The 15,201-nt window shown below is 35.1% G+C and overlaps 1 protein-coding gene across 11 annotated transcripts in view; it reads left to right on the forward strand.

Moving 5' to 3' along the window:
• The window catches only part of WDR89 (WD repeat domain 89), a 33,539-nt gene extending 21,923 nt beyond the window's left edge, over positions 1–11,616 (forward strand). For 9 of the 11 annotated variants that reach the window (XM_033108222.1, XM_033108217.1, XM_033108224.1 and 6 more), the window contains one exon: positions 10,074–11,616. In XM_033108222.1, coding sequence (XP_032964113.1) covers positions 10,105–11,268 — 1,164 coding nt within the window. In that variant the 5' untranslated portion in view covers positions 10,074–10,104 and the 3' untranslated portion in view covers positions 11,269–11,616. Of the gene's footprint in view, positions 1–4,628; positions 4,650–6,153; positions 6,175–10,073 lie in introns of those variants that run through there. The other 2 variants (XM_033108216.1, XM_033108227.1) reach the window with 2 other exon arrangements.
• The last annotated feature ends 3,585 nt before the right edge of the window (positions 11,617–15,201 follow it).

A 15,201-nucleotide genomic window follows, 5' to 3' on the forward strand; every position in this document is an offset into this window, starting at 1 on the left:
ACAACAACGTTTTGTTTTGGAGTAATGATAGGTTTATATAAAAGTTGCAAAGATAGTACAGAGTTTCTGTATACCCTTAACCCAGTTTCCCTAATGTTAACATAACTATGATATATCGTCAAAACTAAGAAATTAACACTGGTACAATACTATTAACTAAACTACAGAGTTTATTTGGATTTCACCAGTTTTTCCATGAATATTCTTTTTCTGGTCAAGAATCTAATCAAAGAGATTACTTTAGTTATCACATCTCCTTAGTTTGTCTCCCTCAGTCTGTGACAGTCTCCAACTTTCCTTGTTTCTCTTTTGAATAGCACTAGCAAAATGTTTGTAGAATGTCCCTCAGTTTGGGTTTATCTGATGTTTTCTCGTGATTAGACTGGGGTTATGGATTTTGGGGAAGATCACCATGGAAGTGAAGTATCTTTTCATCATATCACATCAGGGGGCAAGTGACATCCACGTGACTGATGGTAACCTAGAACTGTTGGTTAAGGTGGTATTTTCCAGGTTTCTCTGCTTGAGGTTACTATCTTTTATTCTTTCCATGCTTTATTCTTTGGAAGCAAGTAATTAAGTCAAGCCTGTACTCAAAGTCAGGAGAATTAAGCTCCACCTCCTGGTGGGGTTGTATCTGCTTATATTACTTAGAATTCTTCTGTAAGGAAAATACGTCCCTTCCTTCTCATTTACTTACTTATTTAGTCGTTTATTTTTTAATCAGTATGGACTCACACATATTTATTTTTTCTTTTGGTTATAATTCAGTGTTGTTTTGTTGCTCAGACTGGTCTAGAGTGACCAGTGGGACATCGTGGCTCCTATGCCTTTTCTTTTTTTCCCCAAACATTTCTTTACTTTTTGGCACTATTTGATGTTCTAGGCTCATCTTGTATTTTCCTTGCTCCTAACCTAGGATCAGCCATTTGTCCAAGGAGCTCAAAGGTTTTTTTTGTTGTTTTTTTTAAATAAATTTTATTGGGGAATACTGGGGAACAGTGTGTTTCTCCAGAGCTCATCAGCTCCAAGTCGTTGTCCTTCAATCTAGTTATGGAGGGCACAGCTCAGCTCCAAGTCCAGTCACTGTTTTTAATCTTTAGTTGCAGGGGGTGCAGCCCACCATCCCATGAGGGTTGATTGAACCAGCAACCCTGTTGTTCAGAGCTTGCGCTCTAACCAACTGAGCCATCCGGCTGCCCCTCAAAGAGTATTTTTAATAGGTTAGCTCTTAAACCTTTCTGATTGGTACCTAACTAAAAGATGGAAACCTTGGAGAAGTACACTAAGAACTTAAGGCAGTGAGTTGCTCTTTAGAAGTGTATTTTTCACTATAAAACGAAAAATAAAATTTTAAAAAGCACCAACTCACTTTGATATGTCAATAGTTTATTCAGGTTTGAGAGTTATTTGTTTACATTTGTGTTCATGAAATTTTTCATGTTGGGTCATTTTTTAAAAATAGTTTTAATATGAAAGCAACAGACAGATTTTTTTAAAAAACAGGTTTTTTTAAAACTAAGAATTGCAGTTTTAAAAATGTAAATATGAAATGAAATTAAATGAATTAGGCAAATTGAATGAAAATTTATTAGAAAGGAAATTAATATTTATTGGTTATTTTCTTCATGCCAAGAATTGAGCCCTTTACATACTTCTGTGTTCCTGTATCATACTGTGATTACCCTGTCCTTGTACCTGTCACCCTATATTATCATGATTTGCTGGTCTCCCTCCCAACTTCTTGAAGACAGCAAATACTATCCCCTCACTGCCCGCCCCCCTCAGTCTGTAGCATTTAGCATAGCACTTAGCCATAATAAGCACTCAATATTATGTCAATTTTTATCCCCATTTTAAAGGTGAGGAAACTGAGGCTTATAGAGGTTAGGTAATTTGTACAATGATGCCATTCCTAGTTTGTGGTAGAACAAAGGCTTGAAATTGGGATGTTTGATTCTTAAATCTATTGCTTTTCTTATTGTACCACATTGAGATTTTTTTGATAAGCTGAAAATACTTAACTACATTATTTCCAAATTGACAATCTCTAAAGTATTCATAAGAAACTGATGATATTTGTTGCTTCCTGTAAGGGGAAAGGGACTTAAGTATAGAAATAATCCAAGATACTAGTTTTGGAACCTTTTGAATTTTGAACCATGTGGTTATTTTAGATATTAAAAAATGTAAATTCATTTTTAAAATATAAAGACACTTACCAGATGGACTTTTATATTAAGTTTTTAAATATTGTGTGATTTCAATGGTTTGTTTTTTATTTTGTTGATGTCTTTAGAATCAGGGAATCCTATAGTTATTACTGAGCATAGGTTTTTATAGTCTTCTGAGAATTCCTTTGTGTGTCCTATGTTCCCATTTTATCTTGGAACAAAAAACAACTGAAAAGGTGGGGAGGGTGAGAGGATATAATTTCTAAAGATCAAAGTCACTCTTTTTAATATGAAAGAAATTTGACTTTTTAAAGTATGTACCCTAAATCTTTCTTTGTAGGAGCCTCTTACATTTATCAGTATGTACTTGATATACCCAAGACTTCATTTGATTATCTCTAATTAGGGTGGTTTTGGCTGCATTAATTCTGCTGCAAACTGACTTAAATAGTCAGAAAGTACGGATTCTCATAAACATAAAATAAATGTTCTTTCCATCAGTTGGATTGGGTCCACTTTAGAATTAGTATTCCATATATGAACAAATTGTAGTTGGGAGGGGAAATAGATGCATGGATTAGCAAAATGTAAGGTTTCTGAACCAAATTACTAGTTACAAGGGATGGAATTACTGTGATTGATTTAGGCTAATCAGCTCTGCCCCAGGAGCTGGGGTCAAGTCCTGAAATGTTGATTCCACTGGAGGAGAGAGGAGAATGAGTTGGAGGGGTTCCATCATTATTGTCCACTAGAGTTTCTTAATTGCCCTTCAAATAAAATGTGATGCATAACTGATCCCTCTGTCCCGAATAATAACTTTTGAGGAATGTAATCATTCATGCTAGATGATGGGTACATGGGGTTTCTTTTACTATTCTCTACTCCATACAAATTCCATAATAAAAACACTTTTTTTTTTTTTTTTAAAGAAATAAACATGGGACACAAGAAAATAAGGAGTAAGTAGTGGTTGCTTACGGTAACATTTTTTGAGGTTGGTGTGTGTTTTTTCAGTCATCCTGCTCCCTTTCTTTCTCCTCTGTTTATATGTAGAATTAACATGTAATTCCGCTTCTAATAGGCATTTTCCTCAATTAAAGTTGACACTACTACTTCAGTACTTACGTAGAACAGCAATAGCATGGTATTGGAATCAACACAGGTTCACAGGTTCTGAAGTTACAACTTGATTTCAGACCAGACTCCCCCGTATCTTCCCCTTAGTAGCTATGAGAGCATTGACAAGTTACTCTGAGCTTCCATTTCCCCTGTAAAATGGGGATAATAGTACCTATCTAATAGGGTTAAGTGATTAGGATAAAAAAATTAGATGTAAGTTTCTAGCCTAGCATTTATTGAACTCTAGTTGTGTTTACATATTTTCTTCTCTGTGAGGCTCAATTATCCTAGCCCAATTTGATAGATGTGACAGCATTATTGTAATTGAATTATAAGTATGGATTGCAAAGTTAATAGAGCCCGTTCCTGAATGACTCTCCCCATTGTCTTCCTCCCTACATTTGGGATATTTGCTGGACCTCTGCATTGCACAATCATCATAGTTAGTGCCTGATAGTTAATAGGCAGTATTGTTTTAATTGTGGGGAATTAGGTTTTTTGACCCAAATCTAATAAATTGTCTCAAAATAGCGCTAGTCCTTTATCCAACATAAACTTCAAATACAATTGTTACTCTTCAGTTGTTAAATGATACTTGTGCTATCAGATCTTTCAAGTATGATGAACATTCATATCTGAAAGATAAAAATACATCTATTTCTAACATACCGCTCATTTCTGATTTTATTTGTTTCTCTTTTTTGTCTTTTTTTTGTTTTGGTCATTTCTGATTTTATACAAAATAATGTGTGGAACACTTAGTGCCTTTTGTAATCAATAGTTTCTAAATAAGTATAAATGTATGTTATTTTCTTTTAATACTTTTTGTCCCTTGTTTAAATGGGGGGGGGGGAAGCTACTTCTTTATCCATTATGGAATTATTTAAGCTAGACTGCCCTTCAGATTTCATATTCAAGCTTAGCTAATTCAGGAAAAAGAGCAATACCTAGTTGCAGCTATTGTTGTTTAGGATGTACTTTATTTGCAGAAAGAACATTTTACTGGGTTTATTTTAATAGGAACTAAAATGAAATTACAATTGATAAAAAATAATTTAAATCTTATTAAGGCAGAAGCGACAAGAGGAATTCATACTTATGTTTAGGGATTTGTTATTCAGTAATCAACTCCTAATTATCTAAGGACAATTATTAGTAATTCTTAAGAATTTAATATTCTCACCTCCTTAAAGCTTACCCTAAAGTATTTGTTTTGGGGTGGCTTTCTAAACATCTTGCACCTACTGCATTATATTCAGACATGAGAATTCTGTATCCCAGGAAGAACCACAACAGCAATGGTGGCTCAATGCCAGGGCACTGCTTGGGGTTCTGCTGTTTCCCGATCTGTACCAGGTGGGTCAAGATGAGATATTAGTAATTGCTCTGCCTCCATTCTTAGAACAGTAACATCCATATTTACATTGGTTATGATTGCTTACTACATTTCAAGGACAAGAAATTTTTTTTAAATGAAGAAAAATTCTTTTTAGCCAAGCAAACTATCAGCATTAGACTTTACTAAACTTCCTTTATCTGGACTCTTCTCATTGTCTCATCTCAGTGTTGGGAAAGTAAGAACTGCAGTGTTTCATCCTCGTGTGATTAAGGAGGTAGTGGCAGTGATTCCTTATTTGTTTTATCCATTCCTTTCTCTTTTGTATTGTCTTCATTACTCTTCTCCTCTCTACTCTTTGCTTTAGTACTCTTTTCTGTCCCTCTCTTTTTCTACTCTTTTTAAATTCATGCACGTGTGTATATATGTATTGATATAAGGCTCACTCCATGGCCTCAGCTCTCACTAGTCTATTGAGATTTAGAATGCAAACCAAGCTTCCTTTTATGCATCTGACAGAAACAAACAGAAAAGATAAAAATTATGGTTAGTCTTATTTGTTCTCATATGTTTTTGTTAGGTGGAACCATATGAAGTTGTCAATATTGTTTTGATCTACAGAAACAGATTTAACCTAACACTTCCCTAAGTAGCTGGTAGCCCAAAAGCAGGATTTGGAAATGGATAGTAGGAATGTTGGATATTGCCCAGAGGTTTTGGCTTAGATAACTTAGACCAGGATTTGTGTGGTGCCAATACGATTGAGCAAAATGGAGAAAATTGACAAGTTTCTGTTTTTATTTTTAGGGGAAGGCTTGGTGGGGAAGCATAAATAATCAGTTTTATTTGGGGGCATAGAGGGACACATTTAAGGAGAAATGGCTAGTACACAGTTGGAAATATGGATTTGTAAACAGAGATGAGATCATTGGCATATAGATGGCACTTAAAGCGTGAATGTGACTGAGGTTACCCCATGAGAATGCAGTGAAAGGAAAAGGGAGCCTGTGGCTTTTCTGGAGTACTGGGATCATGCAAAGAAAACTCAGAGAAGGGCTATACATAGCAGTAAAATAGTGTATTCATCATTTTGGAATGATTCATTGGTATGTAAAATTAATAATTAACTATATAGCCTTGGAAGTTATTTTTGAAATATGATTCACTTGTATATTAGTAAGTTGAAACACAAGCTAGAGGTTTACATGTTTCCCCATTAAGAGATTTAACTATTTTACTGATTGAATCTGTGGAAGAACACAAGCTCTGTAGCTTGAGTGTATTGTAGGATATACTTGCCTTACTTTTGATACCTTTCTTGTTTTCTTTCTCTTTCTCTCTTTCGTTACTGTTACGTGGTCAACCATTGTGATTGTTACCATTGCTATGGTCTTGAAGTATTAGTTTGCAGTAGAGGCCACTCTGCCTGCCTTACCAATCACCAGAACCCTTTGAGTTAAAGCCTTGCAGGACTGTTCCGGTGTGAAACAGGCTTTCCAGGCAACACAATGGAGGAAAGGAATATAGTACTACTCTCCTGCTTGGGTATAGTAGTAGTCCATAGTCATAATCCTATAACTTACTATTAGCTTAAAAGCCATATTAAACTTTCTTATTGTTTAAAATTCTCATCAGTCTGGTTTTTCTTATACAGACATCAAATACAAAGCAATAGCAAAGAACTGATTCTTTTATAACATATTAGCACTTTGTATATTTCAAGAATGGGCGGTTTTTATCTGTAATTAAAAAGGGTTTCTTCCTTGGAGTATATAGGCAGTACACTCTTAAGTAAATGCACATTTTAAGATTTGTTTGAATTTCTTGTGATAAAAAATTAAGTATTTTTCTTCAAAAAATAAAAATCTCTATATTTCCTTTTTATGCTTTATTTAAAATACTGTTAAAGAATGCCATTATTTTACTAATTTCCATAAGAAGAGTTCCCCTCCAGATATATACATGCAGTATACTTTTAGGTTTTTCTGTATCTCCTGTAACTGTTGCTCTTAATTCATGAAAGTTGACCCAATTACTTATTTATTCAACAACCGTTTATAACAAATAAGCAAGAAAGAGTCAGGTAATAAGTTCAACAGTAAAATATGTTTTATCAAAAATATTAAATGAAAAGAGCAAATTACAAAAAAATGATACATATAAATGTGATGCCATTGTAATAAAATTTTAATCATAAGAGTTGAGTCTAATGTTTCATTTCTTGAAACAAAAAACTGAAGCAACTGTGACAAAATGTTAACATCTGTTAAATCTGGGTAATACATATTTGGGTGTCTGTTATACTTTTTTCTATGCTTTGTACGTTTGATACTTTTTTCTATGCTTTGTATGTTTGAAATATTTCATAATTAAGCATTTTTAATTTTTAAATTAATAAAACAGGCATTATCATCGGGAATGACAGGGGTACTTTAGGTTGGTTAATTAGGAAGGGTTTCTCTGGGAAGTGACATACCGTGTTTCCATAAAAATAAGACCTAGCCGGACCATCAGCTCTAATGCGTCTTTTGGAGCAAAAATTAATATAAGATCCGGTATTATATTATATTGTATTACATTATATTATATAAAACTGGGTCTTATTTTACTATAATTTTTGCTCCAAAAGACGCATTAGAGCTAATGGTCCGGCTAGGTCTTATTTTCTGGGAAACACAGTACTGAGACCTGAATTAACAGAAAGGAGTTACACACACACACACACACACACACACACACACACACACAAATGTAGAGAAACATCTATTTCTGTAGCTCTGAGGCACAAGCAAGCATGACATGCTCAAGGAAAGAAGATCTTTTTAGTCTATCTGGTTGGAAAACTAACAGTTGTGCTACTATGGAGGTAACTACCGCAGCATAAGTGATAAAAGGCCATTTAGTCTCTGAATATTTATATTGAAGGAAGCTCACCATTTTCAGACTTATCTTATTCTTACACAGTTTTTCCATGTAGGGCTTACAGATTAATGGGATCATAGCAAAAGGACAGAAAAGCTTGCTTGAAGGGTTTCTTAGTGGCCAATCAGGGACAGTTTGAGCACCAACAAGAACTACAAAGTAATGGATTATAACACACAATTTTTAAAAGTCATAATTTCTTAAGTGTTTTTCAAAGAGAAAAAGGAAAAAGTTCTTCTTTATAGAAGAATGCCAGATGAGGTAGAAAGAATGAAAGAATTAGAAATGACCGTTTTGCAAATCCCAAAATCATTGATTCAGCCCAGGATAATCCATGGATGCTAAAATCTTTGGATGAAAGGTTGTTGGAGAAAAGGATATTAATATAGTCTCAATATATCACTCTTTTTTAATCGCATAAGTAATCAAATGTGATTACTTACTACAAAAGAAGGAATGTACATTTAAAATGGAGAGATCTAGCAGTTACAGCCTTAAGCAAGCGATCAAACTTGGTATTATGTTTCCTTGATGTGATGCAGTAAGAAGTACCCAGCCTCACCTAAATAGTATCCTTGCCAAAAATTTTAAACTGGAGGGTGGCTGGTTAACTCCGTGGTTAGAGCACATTGCTCATATCACCAAGGTCTCCAGTTCAATTCCCACATGGGCCATTGAGATGCGCCCCCCCCACCCCCAACTAGATTGAAAACAATGACTTCACAACTTATGGGTCCTGGAAAAACACACTGTTCCCCAATATTCCCCAATAAAAATTAAAATATATATTAAACTAGAATCTAATCATGAGGAAACAATTAGAAAAATCCAGAATATGGGGCATTTTGTGAGACAACTGGCCTAGACTTTTCAAAAAATTCAGTGTCATAAAACAAAAAATTGGGGAAGTGCCCTGTGCCAGAGTATTTAAGAATGAAGTATTATTTTGTCTGCAGTTAACTTTCAAATAGTTCATCAAAATAAAGTGTTAAGTTTTTAAATATTCAGAATAAAAGTTGGAGAGGATGCTTATTCCTGTTTTGAATCTAAATCCAACTTTTGAATATTTTTTGCCCTTTGGTTTAATTGTGCTGTTTGGAGCCACTCTGATAGATACAAATCCTCCCCCATGTGGTGTTAGTGGTGTTGGTAATGGTAACACAAGTGATTTTTATATAATATCTGTTGAATGTGTATTATGATATACCAGACACTGTGCTGAACACATTATTTCAGTTAATCTGTTTAACAAGTCTTGAGTTAGTACTCGTTTCTCCTTTTAAAGATGAAAAGACAGACACTTAAAAATCTATCATTATAGCAACAGAAAAAAAAGCACTTCATCTTAAGAATGAAAATGTGAATTTGTGAGATAGGCTAGAATATTCAGGGGTGAAAGCAAGATAGAAAATTCTGTGGTCAAGTCACTAGGCATGCATATTTTTCTGGCCTTGAATTTGTTATACAGACTACCTACCATTGAGAGAGAATCTAGTATGGTGGTTAAGAGCACAGTTCCCAAAACCAGAATGCCTATGTTCAAATTCCAGCTGTACCATTTCCCAGCGAGCCTGGGAAGCACTTCTCCAGAATTCCATTCTGGGAACCTCTGTTGTAGTAGTTTCCTATTGCTGCTGTACAAATTACTCCCAACTGGGTGGCTAAAAACAAAACAAATGTATTATCTTACAGTTCTGGAGGTCAGAAGTATAAAACATACTTGAGTGATATCATCACTGTGTCTTTTGAGTATGCACCAAGTGGGTCTTCACTCGTACACAAATCCTGAGGGCTGCATTTCCATCTGGAACACTAAAGGGCGACGTGTTTTGTTTTGTTTTTGTTTTTTTTTTTTTGCCTTTTCCAGTTTCTAGAGGCCCCGTACTTACTGACCTCCTTTGCCTAAACCAGCAGCGTATCTCTCTGTGCTTTTCTTCCATAGTAACGTCTCTCTCTGACTCTCATCTTCTAGTTTTAAGGACACTCATGATTACATTGGACCCACAAAGATATTCCAGAATAATCTCCCTTTTTTTAAGGTCAGCTGGTTAGCAACCTTAATTCCATCTGCAACCTCAACTTCCCTTGGCCATGTAACCTAATATATTCACAGGTTCCAGGGATTATGCATGTACATTTTGGGGGGACCACATTTCTGCCTACACATCTACGTTTATATTCTAAAGTTGTGTAAGTCAGCTGGGACCGGTGACTCCAAAGTGGAGACCCTGGCTGATGCTGCGGACAGTGAGGAGGACCAGTAGGGTTTGAGCTGAAAACAGTTCCTCAGCAGGGAGTGTACATGTCTTTGAATTTCTTACTGGCATCAAGTACATATGGTAGATGTGGTATTTAAGAGTGAATTAGAAGGAAGCAATTGAGTTTTAGTTACATTGTAGTAGGGAGATGATTAAAATATTAGAATAGATTTTACTTGTTTTTATGCCAGCCCTCAGAAGGAAATTGTTCTTAATTACAATTTTAGAGAAGTTTTGGATTTAATTTTTGTGTTTTTATTACAGATTTTTGCTACCCTTGGATGCCACTCCTGATATGGAGAAGATTGAGGAACAATTTGCTAATCTGAACATTGTTAAACGTTCCTCAGGAACTGAAGAGCCTACTTATCTGCTTGGCATAGACACATCAAAGACTGTACAAGCAGAGAAAGGAAGTTTGGTTGCTGTTTTATGTTCTAATGGATCCATCAGAATATATGATAAAGAAAGGTTAAATGTACTACGAGAATTTAGTGGACATCCTGGACATCTCAGTGGAGTCCGATTTGCACATTCTTGTGACTGTGTATATTCATCATGTACTGATGGCACTATAAAATGTTGGGATGCTCGATTAGCCAGTGAAAAGCCGGTCCAGCTGTTCAAGGGTTACCCTTCCAATATTTTTATCAGTTTTGACGTAAGCTGTAATGATCATGTCATTTGTGCTGGTACAGAAAAAGTTGAAGATGATGCATTGTTGGTATTTTGGGATGCACGAATTAATTCTCAGGATTTGTCTACTACTAAAGACCCACTTGGTACCTATTCAGAGACACATAGTGATGACATCACTCAAGTATGTTTTCATCCCAGCAATCCCAACATGGTAGTCTCGGGTTCAACTGATGGCCTGGTAAATGTATTTGATATTAGTGTTGATAATGAAGAGGATGCACTGATTACAACTTGTAACTCAACTTCATCTGTAAGCTGTATTGGGTGGTCTGGGAAAGATTATAAACAGATATACTGCATGACACATGATGAAGGATTTTGTTGGTGGGATCTTAATCATCTGGATACCGATGAACCAATTACACGTTTGAACATCCAGGATGTCAGAGAAGTAATTAATGTGAAAGAAGGTTTTTTGGATTATTTGATTGGTGGCCTATATCATGAAAAGATGGACAAATTGTTTATTGTTGGAGGAGCAAACACAGGAATTATTCATTTAATGAGCTGTACTACATCAGGATTGATCCATATGACTAGCCTTCAGGGAGGGCATGTGGCTATGGTCCGTTCTTTTTGTTGGAATATGCAGGATGATTCTTTGCTAACTGGAGGAGAAGATGCACAGTTGTTACTTTGGAAACCTGGAGCGATAGAGAAGACATTTACAAAGAAAGACAGCATGAAAATAGCATCCTCTGTGTACCAGCGAGTTCGAGTTCACAGTAGTGATTCTTACAAGAGAAGGAAAAAACAGTGATGTTACTTTGGGAGTTTACTTGATAGGTTTTATTAGTTGCAAATCATTATTTTTATATACTATATGTGAAAGATATCTTTCAAGCTCATATGTAAAAACAAGCCAGTTAACAAACAGCCCTGGGAAAATGTTGAGAATGGTTTATTTCAGGCCTTCACGTATTCTAAATTTTTTTTTTTTTAAGCCACCAGTTGAGTATATAATCAGTGAGTTGAAAGTAAAATTACATTACTCATTTTAAAAACCCATCTGTTAGTAAATGTTGAGTTTGAAGAAATAGCTTTGATCAAGACTTTTTAGAAGTAGATGGCTGGTGTGACTTAAAAAGAAAAACAGGTGGTTTGGGCTATATTTTTTAAGCTCAATTTTTTACATTTTAAATCATCTTTATTACTTATAAAAGCAAATAAGACCATTTTGTTCATTTAAGGAGCTCCTACTTGCTTAATACACATAGATTACATTGGATATTTAAAAATAAATATTCTGAGTCTAAATAGAATTAAACTTTTTTGAAATAAAATTATTTGAATCTAATAAAAGTATGCTTACTATATATTTGTATCTATAATGTTGGTTAAGCTGTAAACTGGTGTTTCACTGATGAAAAGGAAATTATCTTGCAAAATTCGTTTTAAGTATGGTGTCAGATAGGTGCTAGACTTAACCAGGGTGATCACTTCATAAGGTATATACATGTCTATAATCACTGTGTTGTACACCTGAAACTACTATTGTATGTCAGCTGTAATTGGAAAATAAATTAATTTTTAAAAATAAATCATTTTGGGGGTCGGCCCAGTGGCTCAGGCTGTTGGAGCGCCGTGCCCCTAACTCTAAAGGCTGCCGGTTCGATTCCCACATGGGCCAGTGGGCTCTCAACCACAAGGTTGCCGGTTCAACTCCTCAAGTCCCGCAAGGGATGGTGGGCTCCACCCCCTGCTACTAAGGGTGAACACAGCACCTTGAGCTGAGCTGCCACTGAGCTCCCAGATGGCTCAGTTGGTTAGAGCACGTCCTCTCAATCACAAGGTTGCTGGTTTGACTCCCTCAAGGGATGGTGGGCTGCGCCCCCTGCAACTAGCAACGGCATCTGGACCTAGAGCTGAGTTGTGCCCTCCACAAGTAGGACTGAAAGGACAGAAACTTGAAGCTGAACGGCACCCTCCACAACTAAGATTGAAAGGACAACAACTTGACTTGGAAAAAAGTCCTGGAAGTACACACTGTTCCCCAATAAAATCCTGTTCCCCTTCCCCAGTAAAATCTTTTTAAAAAATTTTAAAAAATAAATCATTTTGATACTCAAAGAGAACATACAAAAATGAAAGTATTTATGATAGCAGAATGACTTTTTATTTCAAAAAGACCGTAATATTTTTGATAGTTTTCTTCCATAGTATTTTTATCCATAATCTTAAACGAATTTTTATTTACTATTTTATTTCTTTTAAACATTTCTCCGAAGAATCTTAATTAAAAAGTTTATCTCTCAAGATTTGTTTTCTTATGTTTAATTAAAAATAAAAATATACTTTTATAATAAAAATTTATAAAATATATTATTATAAAATATTTTTATCTTCTCCATTAGAAATATTGCCGTGAAAAACAAATGTTACTTTAGAAACTCTTACATTTCTTCTTAAATGGTAATGACTTATCTCTGAGACTGTAATACTGGGGGACATTTTTAATTTTCTATGGAACAATGCAGCTTACATTTAGGCTGTGATCTAGCGTAACTCACTTGAGACTAAATATCAGGTAAGTCACTGTTAAACATATTCAAAACTTATAATCCTTCTCTTGAGAAATTGAGCTATTCTTGCTGTTGCCCACACCATAAATCTGAAGGTAATTCTGGACTTTTCCCTTTTCTCCTCACTAGTCAATCACCAAGTCCTATGCAATTCCACCTCCTAAAATCTGTCAGCTGTCCTTTCACTGTTACTACTACTGCCTTAGATAAGACTGTCATCATTTCTCACCTAGATTACAGATCCTGTCTCTAATCTCCAAATTCATTCTTCACACCACTTCTAGGCTGAACATCGAAAACACAGATTTGATAACGTCATGTTGCTTAAAATCTTTCGTACATTTTGATTTTTTGATAGAACACTGTAAAAATGAGAAACCATGCTTTCAAGATTATTTCGGATATGAGAATACTGACTATGTTGTAAATGGGAAAAGCTGGTTAAACAGACTTGGAGAAATTGCATTTATAAAACAACAGGAAATAGGAATATCAGAATGACAGCTTTTAAAAATACTTAAAATTCAAAAATAATTCATAGAGTTGGAAAATGCAAGTGAAGAAATATCTGAGACAAAGTGAGAGAAAAGACAAACCACAGAAGATAAATATAGGGGTCTAATATCAGACCAACAATTTTACAAAGTGAAAAAAAATGTAAAGGGGGTGCAGAGGGATTATTAAAATGAAATGATGTAAGAAGCTATTCCAGAACTTCAGTCTTTAGATTGAAATATCTAACACAGTGTCAGGTATAATGAATGAAAAAAAACACATGAAGGCATAGCTCTGAAGTTGCAGAACTCAAAAAATAGAGAAAAATCTTAAAAAGTTTCCATAGAGATGGGGGAAAACAATCACTTTAGGAACAAGAATAACATCTGCATTAGACTCCTCATTAGCAAATCTGGATGACAGACAATGGTGATCAATGCCTTCAAAGTTCTGAGGACAAATTCCTGCTATCTGAACTTACTCTCTTCAAACTCATGGAGCCAATAGACTACAATAAATTTTTTGTGAAACATTCCTTCGTACTTGCTCTCTGAAATTCAGGAACCAAATTTGTTTGGACTGACCAGATCTATCACAGAGTATTCATTGCTAACCAAACTCATTGGCTGAACCAAAAATAAAAGATTTGGATTTCAGGAGATACTTGCTTTTCCAATCTACACGTATGATTCAATGACTATCAAACTGCCCTCAAGTGTAAAGGTAAAAACATTTTGAGACATACAAGATTTCAAACTTTACTTTTTATGCAGCTATTTAAAAGGCTACTAGAGGATGTATCCCACAAAAAATAAGGGACTAAACCAAGGGAGACAAGATACCAGAAATAGGCACCAGCCTAGCATAGTGGCAGGATAAACAGCTTTGCAGCAGGATTACGCTATTCATTCCACATTGGAACGAGAGGACAAAAGATGAGGGAGATGTCCACGGAGAAAAATGAACTGACAGGTTACCCAATGCATTCGATCATAAGGGAAATGGTATAAGTGGATTAAACCCACCAATTAAAAGAGACCCTCATATTGAAAATAATTTTTAAAGTTTTTAAAAGTTTAAAAAGTAAAAAAGAAAAGGTATACTAACCCACAGAATGGGAGAAAATACTTGCAAATAATATGTCAGATAAGAACTTGTATCCAGAATGTGTGTATGTAATATGTCAGATAAGAACTTTTATCTATATACAATAAAAAAGGACAACCCAATTTTTTTAAATGGTCAAAGGATCTGAACAGACATACAAATGGTCAATAAACACAAAAAGATGCTGAGCATCATTACTCATCACAGAAATGCTAATTGAAACCACAATGAGAGATCATTCACACCCACTAGAATGGCTATAATCAAAAAAGTGTTGGTGAGGACGTGGAGACATTGAAAGCTTCATACACTGCAGATGGGAATGTAAAATGGCATGGCTGTAATTTGGCTCTCTCAAACAAGAGTTGCCATTTGACCCAGCATTTCCATTCCTAGGTATACGCTGAAGAAAATTGAGGCCACACAAAAAGTGTACATGAATGTTCATAGCATTATTCCTAATAGCCTAAAGATGGAAATCGCCCAGATCTCTCTCAATTGATGAATGAGTAAAATATGTTATATCCATTACAATGGAATATTATTCAGCCATTAAAAGGAATAAAGTA

Source organism: Rhinolophus ferrumequinum, chromosome 6 (genome assembly GCF_004115265.2).
Source record: "Rhinolophus ferrumequinum isolate MPI-CBG mRhiFer1 chromosome 6, mRhiFer1_v1.p, whole genome shotgun sequence".
In the NCBI taxonomy this organism is placed as follows: Eukaryota; Metazoa; Chordata; class Mammalia; order Chiroptera; family Rhinolophidae; genus Rhinolophus; species Rhinolophus ferrumequinum.